At 49.6% G+C, this 12485-nt stretch overlaps 1 protein-coding gene across 7 annotated transcripts in view; it reads right to left on the reverse strand.

The window, feature by feature from the left end:
* The window catches only part of P4HA2 (prolyl 4-hydroxylase subunit alpha 2), a 35630-nt gene that overhangs the window by 7811 nt on the left and 15334 nt on the right, over window positions 1-12485 (reverse strand). For all 7 annotated transcript variants that reach the window (XM_021701721.1, XM_044917182.1, XM_021701722.2 and 4 more), the window contains 5 exons: window positions 11168-11407; window positions 9716-9909; window positions 8522-8698; window positions 4519-4589; window positions 4174-4273 (listed from right to left, as the gene is read on the reverse strand). In XM_021701721.1, the coding sequence (XP_021557396.1) occupies window positions 4174-4273; window positions 4519-4589; window positions 8522-8698; window positions 9716-9909; window positions 11168-11407 (782 nt within the window). The remainder of the gene's footprint in view (window positions 1-4173; window positions 4274-4518; window positions 4590-8521; window positions 8699-9715; window positions 9910-11167; window positions 11408-12485) is intronic.

The raw sequence follows: 12485 nt of genomic DNA on the forward strand, positions 1-12485 counted from the left end.
CTCTGGGGAGGGTATGTGCTCTGGTAAGCGCTGTGAATTGTGCAAGACTGTTGAATCTCAGATTTGTACCTCTGAAACAAATAATGCAATATATGTTAAGAAAAAAAAAAGAAGAAGAAGGTAGCAGGAGGGGAAGAATGAAGCAGGGGAAATCGGAGGGGTAGACGAACCATGAGAGACGATGGACTCTGAAAAACAAACTGAGGGTTCTAGAGGGGAGGGGGGTGGGAGGATGGGTTAGCCTGGTGGTGGGTATTGAGGAGGGCACATTCTGCATGGAGCACTGGGTGTTATGCACAAACAATGAATCATAGAACACTTCATCTAAAACTAATGATGTAATGTATGGGGATTAACATAAGAATAAAAATAAATAAATAAATAAAGAGGGCACGTAAAAAAAAAAAAGCAAGCCCACTATCTATCTACATGAAAAAAAAAAAAATTAACAAGTCAGGAAATGACAAATGTTGGCAAGGATGTGGAGAAAGGGAACCCTCCTACACTGTTGGTGGGAATGCAAGCTGGTGCAGACACTCTGGAAAACAGTATGAGGTTCCTCACAAAGTTGAAAATAGAGCTACCCTATGACCCAGCAATTGCACTACTGGGTATTTACCCCAAAGATACAAATGTAGTGATCTGAAGGGGTACGTGCACCCTGATGTTTATAGCAGCAATGTCCACAATAGCCAAACTGTGGAAAGAGCCCAGATGTCCATCAACAAATGAATGGATAAAGAAGATGAATGGTGTATATATACAATGGAATATTACGCAGCCATCAAAAAAATGAAATCTTGCCATTTGCAATGACACGGATGGAACTAGAGGGTATTATGTTAAGCGAAATAAGTCAATCAGAGAGACAATTATCCTTTGATTTCACTCATATATGGAATTTAAGAAACAAAACAGATGAATGTATGAGAAGGGAGGGAAAAATAAAACACGATGAAACCAGAGAGGGAGACAAATCGTAAGAGACTCTTAACCCTAGGAAACAAACTGAGGGTTGCTGGAGGGGAAGGGGGTGGGAGGATGGGGGAACTGGGTGATGGGCATTAAGGAGGGCACATGATGTAATGAGCACTGGGTATTATACACAACTGATGAAATCACTGAACTCTGCCTCTGAAGCTAACAATATACTATATGTTAATTAACTGAATTTAAATTAAAAAAAATAAATCCCCCACCAAAAAAAACTGATTCCTGTGGGGAGGCATTCATTTGAATCATTAAGTGTGTTGTTATAAAAGTATAAGAGCCAGTCATTTGAAAACCATGGGTATTTATGGTACTGAGGTCAGAGTGAAGACAAAAAAAATAAATGGTCAGAAATTACTAAGGCTAAGACATCAAGTCAGAAGTGCCTTCAGTCTTAGAGAATTCTGGCAGTGTGGCATCTCTTCCACTATCAGACAAGCCTTCATCCAGTTCAAAAGAAAGCCTCAATTGCTCTTTTTCTTCCAAATGATCCATTGCAAACACATCGACTACAGGTGAAAGAGGGTCAACAGGAAGCAGAAGAACTAGCTCTTTTCCAGGAGTCTGTAACATTCTGAGGGACCATGGAGTTCAGGCTCTTGCTGGTGCCTAGGCACTGATTATACTGCAACCAGTCCACACTGAATGAACACTTAGAGGGAGGTGCTGAAACCCAGGTTCCTGTCCCTCAGACCATGCAGGGTCAAAGCTTTCAACACTGCTGGCTGGGGCAAAGGAAATGCCAAGACAGTTCCTAGAAGAAGAAGAAGGCAAACAAAAATGGGGCCTCAGCCCCTGAGCAGCTGTGGTCTGGGTCTTCCAGAAGAGCCCTGACTTTAAGAGCCCCTCCACGCGGAGTCCTGGCATTCAGATCCCACTGATCACTGACCTACAACATGATGACAGGCCAGACAAGATGGAGGCAGGGTTGTGGCAGAGAAGCCCGTCCAAGTACGAAGCTGCTGCCTTCTCCGCTGCATGTGATATAGGGTTCAGAGCGTGGAGCCAGGGAGCCAGCTGGGAGGGCAACTGGGACACAGGTCCCATCCCGTCTCCTCAGCCCACCGGTCAGGGTATGGAATCAGCCAGTCAAGCAGAATGCTGTCCTCGATGGGGGCCAAGAGAGTCCTATCACTGGCTCTGACAGTGGCAGATGTCCTAACAATAGTCCTGCTCCATGAAGATAGGAATCACAACAATGCCAACAGAGATGTACCTAGTGCACTCACAGTCCCTACCGCTCCTGAAATGGTGGAAATGGGAAATGTGGCAGAAGTCCTCTACTGAAGTGCTTGTTTATGGGACCACCTTAAAATTAAATTAAGCTTGGGGCACCTGCATGGTTCAGTTGGTTAAGCATCCAACTCTTGATTTCCGCTCAGTTCACGATCTCAGGCTGGTGAGATCGAGCCCCATGTTGGGCTCTGCCCTCGGTGCAGAGTCTGCTTGAGATTCTCCCTCTCCCTCTGCCCCTCCCCCTGCTCACACTCTCAAATAAATAAATAAAATCTTTAAAAAAAAATTAAATTGGGGCACCTGGGTGGCTCGGTTAAGCATCTGTCTTTGGCTCAGGTCATGCTCTCAGGGTCCTGGGATGGAACCCCGCGTCAGGCTCCCTGCTCAGCGGGGAGTGTGCTTTTCCCTCTCCCTCTACCCCTCTCCCCAGCTCATGTGCACATGCACTCTCTCAAATAAATAAATAAAATCTTAAAAAAAGATTAAGTTTGGGCGCCTGGGTGGCTCAGTTGGTTAGGCGACTGCCTTCGGCTCAGGTCATGATCCTAGAGTCCCAGGATCGAGTCCCGCATCGGGCTCCCTGCTCGGCAGGGAGCCTGCTTCTCCCTCTGACCCTCCCCCCTCTCATGTGCTCTCTGTCTCTCTCATTCTCTCTCTCAAATAAATAAATAAAATCTTTAAAAAAAAAAAAAAAAAGATTAAGTTTATAAACTCAACACTAAACTGGACTGAACTGAAGATTATATAAAATTTTCACAAGACTGAAAGGTAATCAGCATGTTTTTAAAAACTGGTAGATTTCACACAAATCCATAAAGAGGACCTTCAAAACTGGTTTTCTGATTGCTGACAAAGCTAGAGAAAAAAAAAAAAAAATCAGTGATTTGCTTGAGTGTATCCAGGCAAAAGTTCAGAGAATCTTCCAAATGATCTTCAGTTCAATATTCTAATGAAATCTATGGTTGCCAAGCCTAAAGGTCAAAGGTTCAATCCTTAAATACATAGAAACTCTGGCCAGACAGACCCAGGGGACTCTTTAAAAAATGCCAGCAAGGGGCACCTGAGTGGCTCAGTCGATTATGCATCTGACTCTCGATTTCAGCTCGGGTCATGATCCCAGGGTCATGGGATGAAGCCCCGCATAGGGCTCCGCGCTCAGCGTGGAGTCTGCTTGATATTCTCTCTCTCCCTCTGCCTCTACCCCTTCCCCTGCTTGTGTGCGTACACACACGCTCTCTCAATAAATAAATAAAATCTTTTTAGTAAAATGTAAAAAATGCCAGTGAAACTTCTCTAGCAGTGTCTCAGGTCACCACTTTACAATAGAACCCAGAAGTTCCAACGTTCAGAAGGGAGCATGGCCAAAACTGATTTAAACTCAATATATACCAGAGGATACATTATTAGGAGCTCTACCCAGCTGCCATGTGTCTTCACAATCACCTTTGAAATAAAGGCAGAAAGCCAGGGTTCCACAGGAGCTACAAAGCTCTCCACTCTCATCAGCATCTCCTGACCTCTCACTTTTCCTACCAATGTATCACAGAACACTTTACCTCCAAGTGCATGTGAACCAGGTGCATCGGAACTATGACCTCTAAAGATATTTATAGCTCTCTTAGAAGTGTCCCTAAAACAACTCAGGATTTCAGCTTCCATAGTCAAGAGATACAAATGGGTCTGCCATGCCCACCCCTGGCCCCTAGCTCCTAGTATGATACTTGGGCACACAAAAGATAATCAATATCTGTTGAATGATAACTACTGGAATGACAGTGGGCATGCTTAATTCTAGCTTCCCTGTGTGAGGTCACTCCATATCCAAAGCACTGTGCAGTCATACAGTTCACTGGGTAAGCCCCCTCAGCCTGGCTCTGGGCACCCTGCAAGACCACCTAGCCAGAAATACCCGCTTCCCAACCCCAGGGTCCCGGGAGCCAGCCATACCTGCAGCAGTTCTGCAGTCTTTACTGTGAGCCCTGTGATGTGCTGCATCCGAAGATTCACTCGAGCCACAACAGGGTCATCGTCCTCCTCCAGCCATGAGCTAAGCCAAAAGAGGGAGAGAAAGGAAGGTGGGGAAGGCAGCTTAGATGAGGTCTCGTACTCTCCCCCCAGAGTCAGAGCCAGCACGAACAAGCAGCACAGGATGAGTATTCTAAGTAAGGAAGGTGTCGGCAGGAAGGACAAGCCAAGCCAAGCTCCCTCGAGTGAAACGAGGAAGCCCTGGAGATAGGGTTTGAGCTGCCACCCCACCACCACCACCCCACCACCGCAACCACCTCTGCTAACCTTTTGGAAACCCTGTAGCTGGCAACAGTGAGGACGCCTGTCTTGGGATCACGAACAGTGGCTCGTGCAAGCTGGAAGGCAGGAAGAGAGGGCAGACTTATCCTTTTTTTGCCTTGAGTGTTTTCCTAGAGAGACTGGACCAGATCTGCCATTCAGACCAGTGGGGGAAAGAAGTTTTTCAGGCAGTTGGCCCTAGACAAGGCACCATGATCCTGCAAGCCAGGCAAGGGCAGGAGTCTAAGGCCCCCACATTTCCTGCTCTGCTGTCACGCCCTGGCCACTGCCCTGCTCTCAGCCAGGTCTGTGCTGTCTGCAGAACTATGCCTCTGGAGTCACCTTTGTCCACCCACCCACCTGCCCGGACAGACTGCTTTCTCACCAGGCACACGTACCGCCCCTGCCTGAGCACCACCTGTGTGCAGCTACTCCCACCACATTCAGACCCCGTCCCTGATCCTCAACCTTGTATGCTCCTCTTGACCTGCTCCTTCTCAACCACAGCAGTCTCCTCTGCCAAGAAACCTACCCAAACACCCTTCTGCTGCAGCAGCTCACACTGGGCTCCCACTGCTGTGAAGAGCAAAGATAAGAGGCACACTCTCTACTCGCTTAGGAGCCTCACAAGGTCAGATGATAGAATCTGGAAAGGACTGTACAAATTGAAATATGTGATCTGCTGCCTGGAAGCCACCTACCTCCACATGTATGCTAACACACACACATCCACGAACACCCCTAACCTACCTCATACCCTCCCGATCTCCACAGACAGGTACAGTGACGCTCCCAGGAAGCACTTGCTGCCCAAAGGCAGCTCACCATGCTTCAGCTGTGTACTGTCCTAATGACCTCACATGGGTGGGACCACAGACCCCACCCCAACAGCACTTCCCCCTAATTTCAATAAATACTTACTGAGCGCCTACTATGTGGCTGGCGTTATACTGGGTGACCAAGACATGGCCCCCAAGGGGGAGAGCTGGGAGCGGGGTAAGCTTCATGTCTGTGGGAGCTCAGTCTATACAGTCGAGAATGGTCAGGGCAAGACCACCCAGCTGAGACCTGAGGGGTAAGCAGGAGTTAGCCAAGTAGGGGAACATTATAGGAACAGGGAAGGAACAGCAACGCAGAGGTCCAGGCACGAAAATGGGTGTGATACCATGACTGTGGATAAGAAGAGGCCAAAGAGGCAAGTGGAGACGGCCTGGAAGCAAGCTCATGGCAAATGAGAAACAGGGAAGGCAGGTAACGGACATTCACAATCAGAACGTGGACAGCTCGTGCAAAGCTGACTAAGGAAGGGCTGGAGTGGTAACAAGGCAGCCAGAGAGGAGCTCAAGGCAGAGCTCAAGGCAAGAGTCAATGGCAGAAGGGATGGAGAGATGTGGGCAGAGCAGAAGACTGGCCAGGAGATCACCTAGCCAGGACACTGCACCCAGCTCAGGCAGTGTGGCAGGGCACCGAGGACAGAGGACTTCCCTGAGCTCCTAGCTACGACTGCTCCCGATGACAAGTGCAGCCGCAGCTAAGCCCCATCCAAACATCTGAGCCTCGGTGCTGGCCTGGCATCCACAAGGAGGCTGTGGGCAGCCGTGTTCTGCTCCCAGAGATAGGCACGGCTATTTGGAAAGCAGGCCAGGGACCCAAAAAGGCAGCTGCCAGGCATTCCGCGCAGGCCAAGTTAAGCTCATGGGCCCTACTTCAAAGCCATAATAGCATCTGTCCCTCACAGGCTCCGGAAAGGAGAGGTCAGTTTGTAATGGCCCATGCCATGGCTTCTATTCAAAGACAAGTTTTCCCAAAACTCCCCCCACGCCGCCCCTGCCACGCATGTGCACCACACACCCAACATGAATACACACACAGAAATGTTTCAGTGCCTTGGCCTGAGGGACAACTGAGGAACCTCTCAGGAGGTCCTAGCAGAACAAAGCCTCTCTCACCTGGCAACCAGGGAAACAGTTTTCTTCCCTGGAGGACTTTGCAGCTGACCCAGGGAGTGGAAAGGGTGGGTCCTGGTCCCCATTCTCCACACACACTGGCTAGACCATCCCTCAGCAACCTCAATGGCTGAGTCTGGGCGCTAGATGTCCTTGTACCTCAAGCCAAGGTCGCTTCATGATGAGGTGCAGGGGGGCCAGGATAGGAACCTATTTTCTGTCTCTCCACAAGTGTAGGGCCTCCTGGCCACTACAAGTCTATTAGGTGCAGAGCAACAGAGGATCCAGCTAAATGCCCCCCTTGTAATCACCAGTGATAGGAAAAGGGTGGGGACATGGCCGGAAGTGGTTCTACTTGAATGACGTCAAATGGGAGCAAATCTTCTATGATCTAGAAATACAAGAATAATTTTACAGCCTAATGACGTATATATGAAACCAACAGCCAACTGCATACTTAGACATGAAATACCAGAGGAATCTCCAGGAAATTCAGGAACAAGACCAGGATGCCAAATGTTAACAATGCTCAAGGAGTTCCAAGCAGTTCAACAAGATGATAAAAACAAAGGAACTATGATTATTAGGAAGGAGAAAACAAAATTTTCCTTATTTGCAGCTGACGATGGTGTCCGAACGACCAAGAGAATCAGCTAAAACCTGAAAGAGGAATAAGGAAGTTGAACAACTAGCTGCAAATCTGTACAGGTCTGCTTCCCTGTGGGTAAAATGAAGACAATGACAGTGTACTTAACAGACGAGATAGTTTATATATGTTAAGCACTTAAAACAGGGCCTGTCACACTTAAGAACTCAGAAAACAGGGGCACCTGGGTAGCTCAGTTGGTTAAGAACCTGACTCTTGGGGCACCTGGGTGGCTCATTCGTTAAGCATCTGCCTTCGGCTCAGGTCATGATCCCAGGGTCCTGAGATCGAGCCCCACGTTGGGCTCCCTGCTCTGCAGGAAGCCTGCTTCTCCTTCTCCCACTCCCCCTGCTTGTGTTCCCTCTCTCGCTGTGTCTCTCTCTGTCAAAAAATAAATAAAATCTTAAAAAAAAAAAAAAAAAAGAACCTGACTCTTGATTTCAGCTAGGGTCACGATCTCAGGGTTCTGAGATCGAGCCCCGAGAAGGCTCCGCATTCAGCAGTAGTCTGCTTGAGATTCTTTCCCTCCCCACCGCGTTAAATTCACTCACGCATGCTCTTTCTCAAATAAATAAATCTTAAAAAGAGAACTCAGGGGCGCCTGGCTGGCTCAGTTGGTTAAGCGTCTGCCTTCAGCTCAGGTCCTGATCCCAGGGTCCTGGGATTGAGCCCGTCAGGCTCCAAAGGGAGCCTGCTTCTCCCTCTCCCTCTACCCCTCTCCCCTACTCATGTTCTCTCTCGCTCACTCTGCTCTCTCTCTCTCCAATAAATAAATAAATCTCCAAAAAAGAAAAGAACTCAGTAAACGTTCCCTGTTACTATAAAATATACTTTTATTTTCAATACTTCAGCATATGATATAGTAAGCTAATAAAACAAGGTAACCAGTAAAAATATGATGAAAAAACAACAAAAAAAACTACCTAGGAATAAACCTAACAAGAAATGTGCCGGGCATGTATGAAGAAATTTTACAAGATATGAATAAATGGAGAGACCCGGAGTGCTTGTGGATGAGAAGACTGAATAGTGTAAAGATGTTCATTCTCCAAGTCAATCACTTCTTCGCAGTACTAACTGGGAGCTCCACACGACCCAGGATGGCAGCACCCTATGGCAGTTCTCCAAAACTCGCCCACACACCAGCCCCCGACCAGGTGAGCTGACACTTCCCACTGTGGACCTGCCCTGCTCCCAGGGAGTCCTTCTGTCATAGCACCTGGCTGTCCACATTGGTTCCTTCAGTTTTCTTTGCCCTTGGACCATGAACCCACAAGGTCAAACTGAGTCTGCAGTACCTCAGGACCCAGACAGCAGACTCATGCTAGACACTGGCAAAGGCCAGTGGAGTAAGCAAACAAACCACCCCATGATACCGGGGATAAGGAGCCCAGGAAGGAACTGCAGAGACACCTACTTTGGGTTTCGCGATCTCCTTGATCCTCTCGATTTCCTCGTCAGACATGACATCGTAGTACCTGACGATGTGTGGGCTGTCCCACTCATCCTCCTCTTTGAAGGGGGCAATGAGGAGCTGCGGCGATCTGTTGCCATGGTGGTACCTACAGAAAAGCCTCTTCTGCCTCCGGGGAGTCTGGGGAACATACAAAGCAACAGGCTCTGAGCACAGTAAGTCCTAATCCTTGGCCCCAGGCTGGCTGGCTGCAGACGGGGTCTCAGAGCCGGAGCCCAGCAGCTGCTCCCTCCTGCCTCACCACAGAAGCAAACAAAGCCCCACAGCTTGACTGAGAGAAACAATACCCCACAAATCATGTAATGTTTCCTCTCTTGCAAGAATTCCTCTCGTCCACAAGTCCTGGGGCACAAGCTTAATCCCTAACTCTTCTCACAGAGATACGAGTAGGTGAGAAGGGCTGAGGCGGGGGAGAGGCCTTCTAGGTGGAGAAGCCGCTGGGAGGCACGCAGATATAGACACGGACGAGGCCCAGAGACCGCCTCATACCAGAGCCTGCTGAGGAAGCACTGGAGTCCCAGGGCTCTCAAAAATCAGTGACACCAGGGGCGCTTGGGAGCTCAGTCGTTAAGTGTCTGCCTTTGGCTCAGGTCATGGTCCCAGGATCCTGGGATCGAGCCCCTCGTCGGGCTCCCTGCAGCGGGAAGCCTGCTTCTCCCTCTCCCACTCCCCCTGCTTGTGTTCCCTCTCTCGCTGTCTCTCTCTCTGTCAAATAAATAAATAAAATCTTAAAAAAAAAATTTTTTTTAAACAAAAATAAATAAAAAATCAGTGACACCAGAGACTGAGCTGTTAGCTACTGCCGCGTCTTCACGACAGAGACCACAACTTCCCATGGGGCACATCCACACCCATGGTTTTCCTCACAGCATGAGTCCAGCAGAAGCTGGGCATGTTGCGGTAGGGAGGGGAGCTCAGCAATAACTCAGAGGATTCAAACTCCGCCTGGGACATCGGGGGAGACAGTCTCCCGTCCTACACCTCAGAGAACACCCACCCGTCAGCCTCAGCAGATGCTACAAAGAACTGGGCAAGACACTGAGGAAACAGCCTACACACAGAGGAACGTCCTCCCCAAAGCTGCCCATCCAGAGCCGAAGTCTAGGTCCACATGTGGGACCTGGCCATGTGTCTCACCAGTTTGACACCCTCCCCACGACAGAGGCTCTCATAGACGTCCCTCTCAGGCAGGTAGTCCACAGGCCTCTCATAGATGCTTTCCTGTGTGGCTAGTCCAGCTTCTGTCTGATTTGATAACATTTTTTCTCTTTCTTCCTCCAACAACCGTTCAAAGTACCGCAGATTCCCTCCAGCTCGTTCATGGCTCGGGTCTAGAAAGAGCAAAGAACAAGAAGGAAAAGGAAACCACAAACATCTGTTAGGTCATTTAGAGAAATTATTCTGTAAGCGGTTTTCTCTCCCAGCAGCTCATTTGCACGCAGTATTGTGCTTTCCACAGCATCTAACCCGGGCTCGCTGGTCGGAGCTGAACAGCCAACACAGGCTCTCCCGGCTGTCAGAGATGGGAAAGGAGCCACAGAGGAGGTCGCATAGCCAGCCACACAGGGGGCTCTCCTCTCAGGCCTCCCTGGAGGGCCCAACGGTGCAGGTCTAGAAAAGCAGTCCAGTCTCCTGCCGCCTCCTCCTGACTTGGCTGTGAGTCACTTACATTCGTTCCCTAGAGTACAACCATTACCGGTGACCAGATCACATGCTGGCCACGATGACAAGGCAGGCTGAAATCTTGGCAAAAAGAACAACCATATGACAATGCCATAGCCTCATCTTGTGGGCCTCACAACACAGAGGAGCAAGCTTGGCAGGATTACTGTGCCACTCCATAGATGAGGAAACCAAGGCCCAAAGATATTAATAGATTCAGGCTAAGGTTAGACTGAACAGGAAGCCAGGCCTCCTGAGTCCCAGGCCAAGGCTCTTACTAACATGACAGCATCTACGAAGCTCTCTTCCCACATCAGTCTTGCAGGACACTCATATGGTAGCGGGCATCAGACTCAAGGCCCATGAAAAGCAGCAGCAAAAGAAAGTCTTTGCTGATCTGTGACATTCCAGACTATGATTATCCCATCTATCAGTAAGAGGTGGAACAGACAGGTTTTAAAGACACAGTGCTTTTAATCTCCTTTAGTCCAAGACCCTTACAACACCAATGCCACAGCAAGTCCCCCAGTAAGACCTCAGACCTCGAACTAACAGGTCAGGCCATGGTCACTGCAGCAATCCTGAAGCACGGTTTGCTTCCTGAGCTGCTCCTGACCATGTGAAGGCTCACCCTGCAGAGCAGAGGATGCACTGCACCACTGCATTCCTATTTTAAAAGGGAGTGTGTAAGGCCACAGGTCTGAGTGTATCCATAAGCAACTGGGCAAGGACTAGGGCCAGAAACGAGGTGGGTAAAGAGCTAACCAGCAGCTAGAATGGGCCTGAGAGCAGTAAGCCATTGGTCACTGGCCAGCAACATGTCAAACTGGCTCAGTCCCAGGAGATCGGCCAGGTAGTGGCCGGTGGAGTGACTAGCTCTCGTGCCGGCCTCCCATCAGCTCTGACCTTCCCCTAGAACCTCCTTACCAAGAGAAAGCAGGCGGCGGGTGAGCTCCAGGGCACGGTGCAGGTCACCCAGCTGGAAGACAGCGTAGCTCAGGTAGTCCAGCACCTCAGCCTTGGCTATGGTGGCCTCCTCCCCAGCATCGAGCTGCTTCAGCACCTGCTCCATCCACAGGACTGTGTGGTAATAGTCGCCTTCGTTGTAGGCAGAGCGGCCCATCCCAAAACAGTCATCCACACTCAGCATGGCCTGGTACTTGGTTCCTGCAGCAGGAAGGGCAAACAGTCAGGCTCTAAAGAGCCTCTGGGCTATGGAGAGAGATTCCCACAGTGAGGAAACCTGAGCCAGTGGAAGGGGGGCATCATCCCAGCAGAGTCCCACTGGGGCTTCAGGCCATGCACTTCCAAGTGAGCACAACCAGGTTGGGCCTGCCTCAGACTGGGGCTCACAGCCAATCTCCTGGCCACAGACTCCCATTCTCCCATGTGGGAAGGGGCCTCTGTTGTGAAGAAGCCCAAGAAGCAATAGTATTCAGGAGAGTATGAAGGTCCTGTGAGCCACAGAGGAGATGTCTGCTGGGCAGCTGGCCCTAGGAGTCTGGAAAGTAGAAAAATTAGTTGAATAAAAAATATATAAAAATATAAAAAATGGAACTTAGGGGGCAGCTAAAGCCATGGATGAGGATAACTACTTCCAGCAAGAGTATGAAGAGAGAGGAGAGAATATGGCTAAGGCCAGAACCCTCCAGAGAAAGGACAAAGAGGAACCCTGAGCAGGACCTGAGAGGTAACGCGAACAGACGCCAAGGGAGGTCAGAGCCAAGACTGCAGTGCCAGCTTTGATCGTTAGGTGGCGGGGACCTCGGTGAGCATCAATTCTGCAGGTCCTATGAGCACAGGTTATTTGCCATGGGCCTGGCACGGGAAAGTGACCTGAAGATAGTCTCAAGTCAAGAAGGATGAGATGTAGTATGCTACCTCTGAGAAAATGTAGGATTTAGGATAGGGGTGAGGTGGGAGGGGCCATGAGTGTACTCCTCAGGGAACAATGAAAAATCAAGCCCCATGCAGAGGAAGGAAGGGCTGTGACCCTCCCTGGAAAGCAGGGGAATCTCTGTTAACCCCATTAACAGACACCTAGGCATGGGTGACATGGAAGAGCTGCCTTAGAGGGGCTTCTTTCTGCCTGATGTCCAAGGTGGGGCTCTGTGCACAATGAAACCCCTACTGCAATGGGTCGGGTACTTCAGAGACTGGGGTCTGCTCACTGTGATACTGCAGCAATAGGGCAACGTTGGGTAGGAAGGCGAGGAGAGTAAACACAAGATGGAGTTAGTAGACA

Source organism: Neomonachus schauinslandi, chromosome 7 (assembly GCF_002201575.2).
Source record: "Neomonachus schauinslandi chromosome 7, ASM220157v2, whole genome shotgun sequence".
Taxonomy (NCBI): Eukaryota; Metazoa; Chordata; class Mammalia; order Carnivora; family Phocidae; genus Neomonachus; species Neomonachus schauinslandi.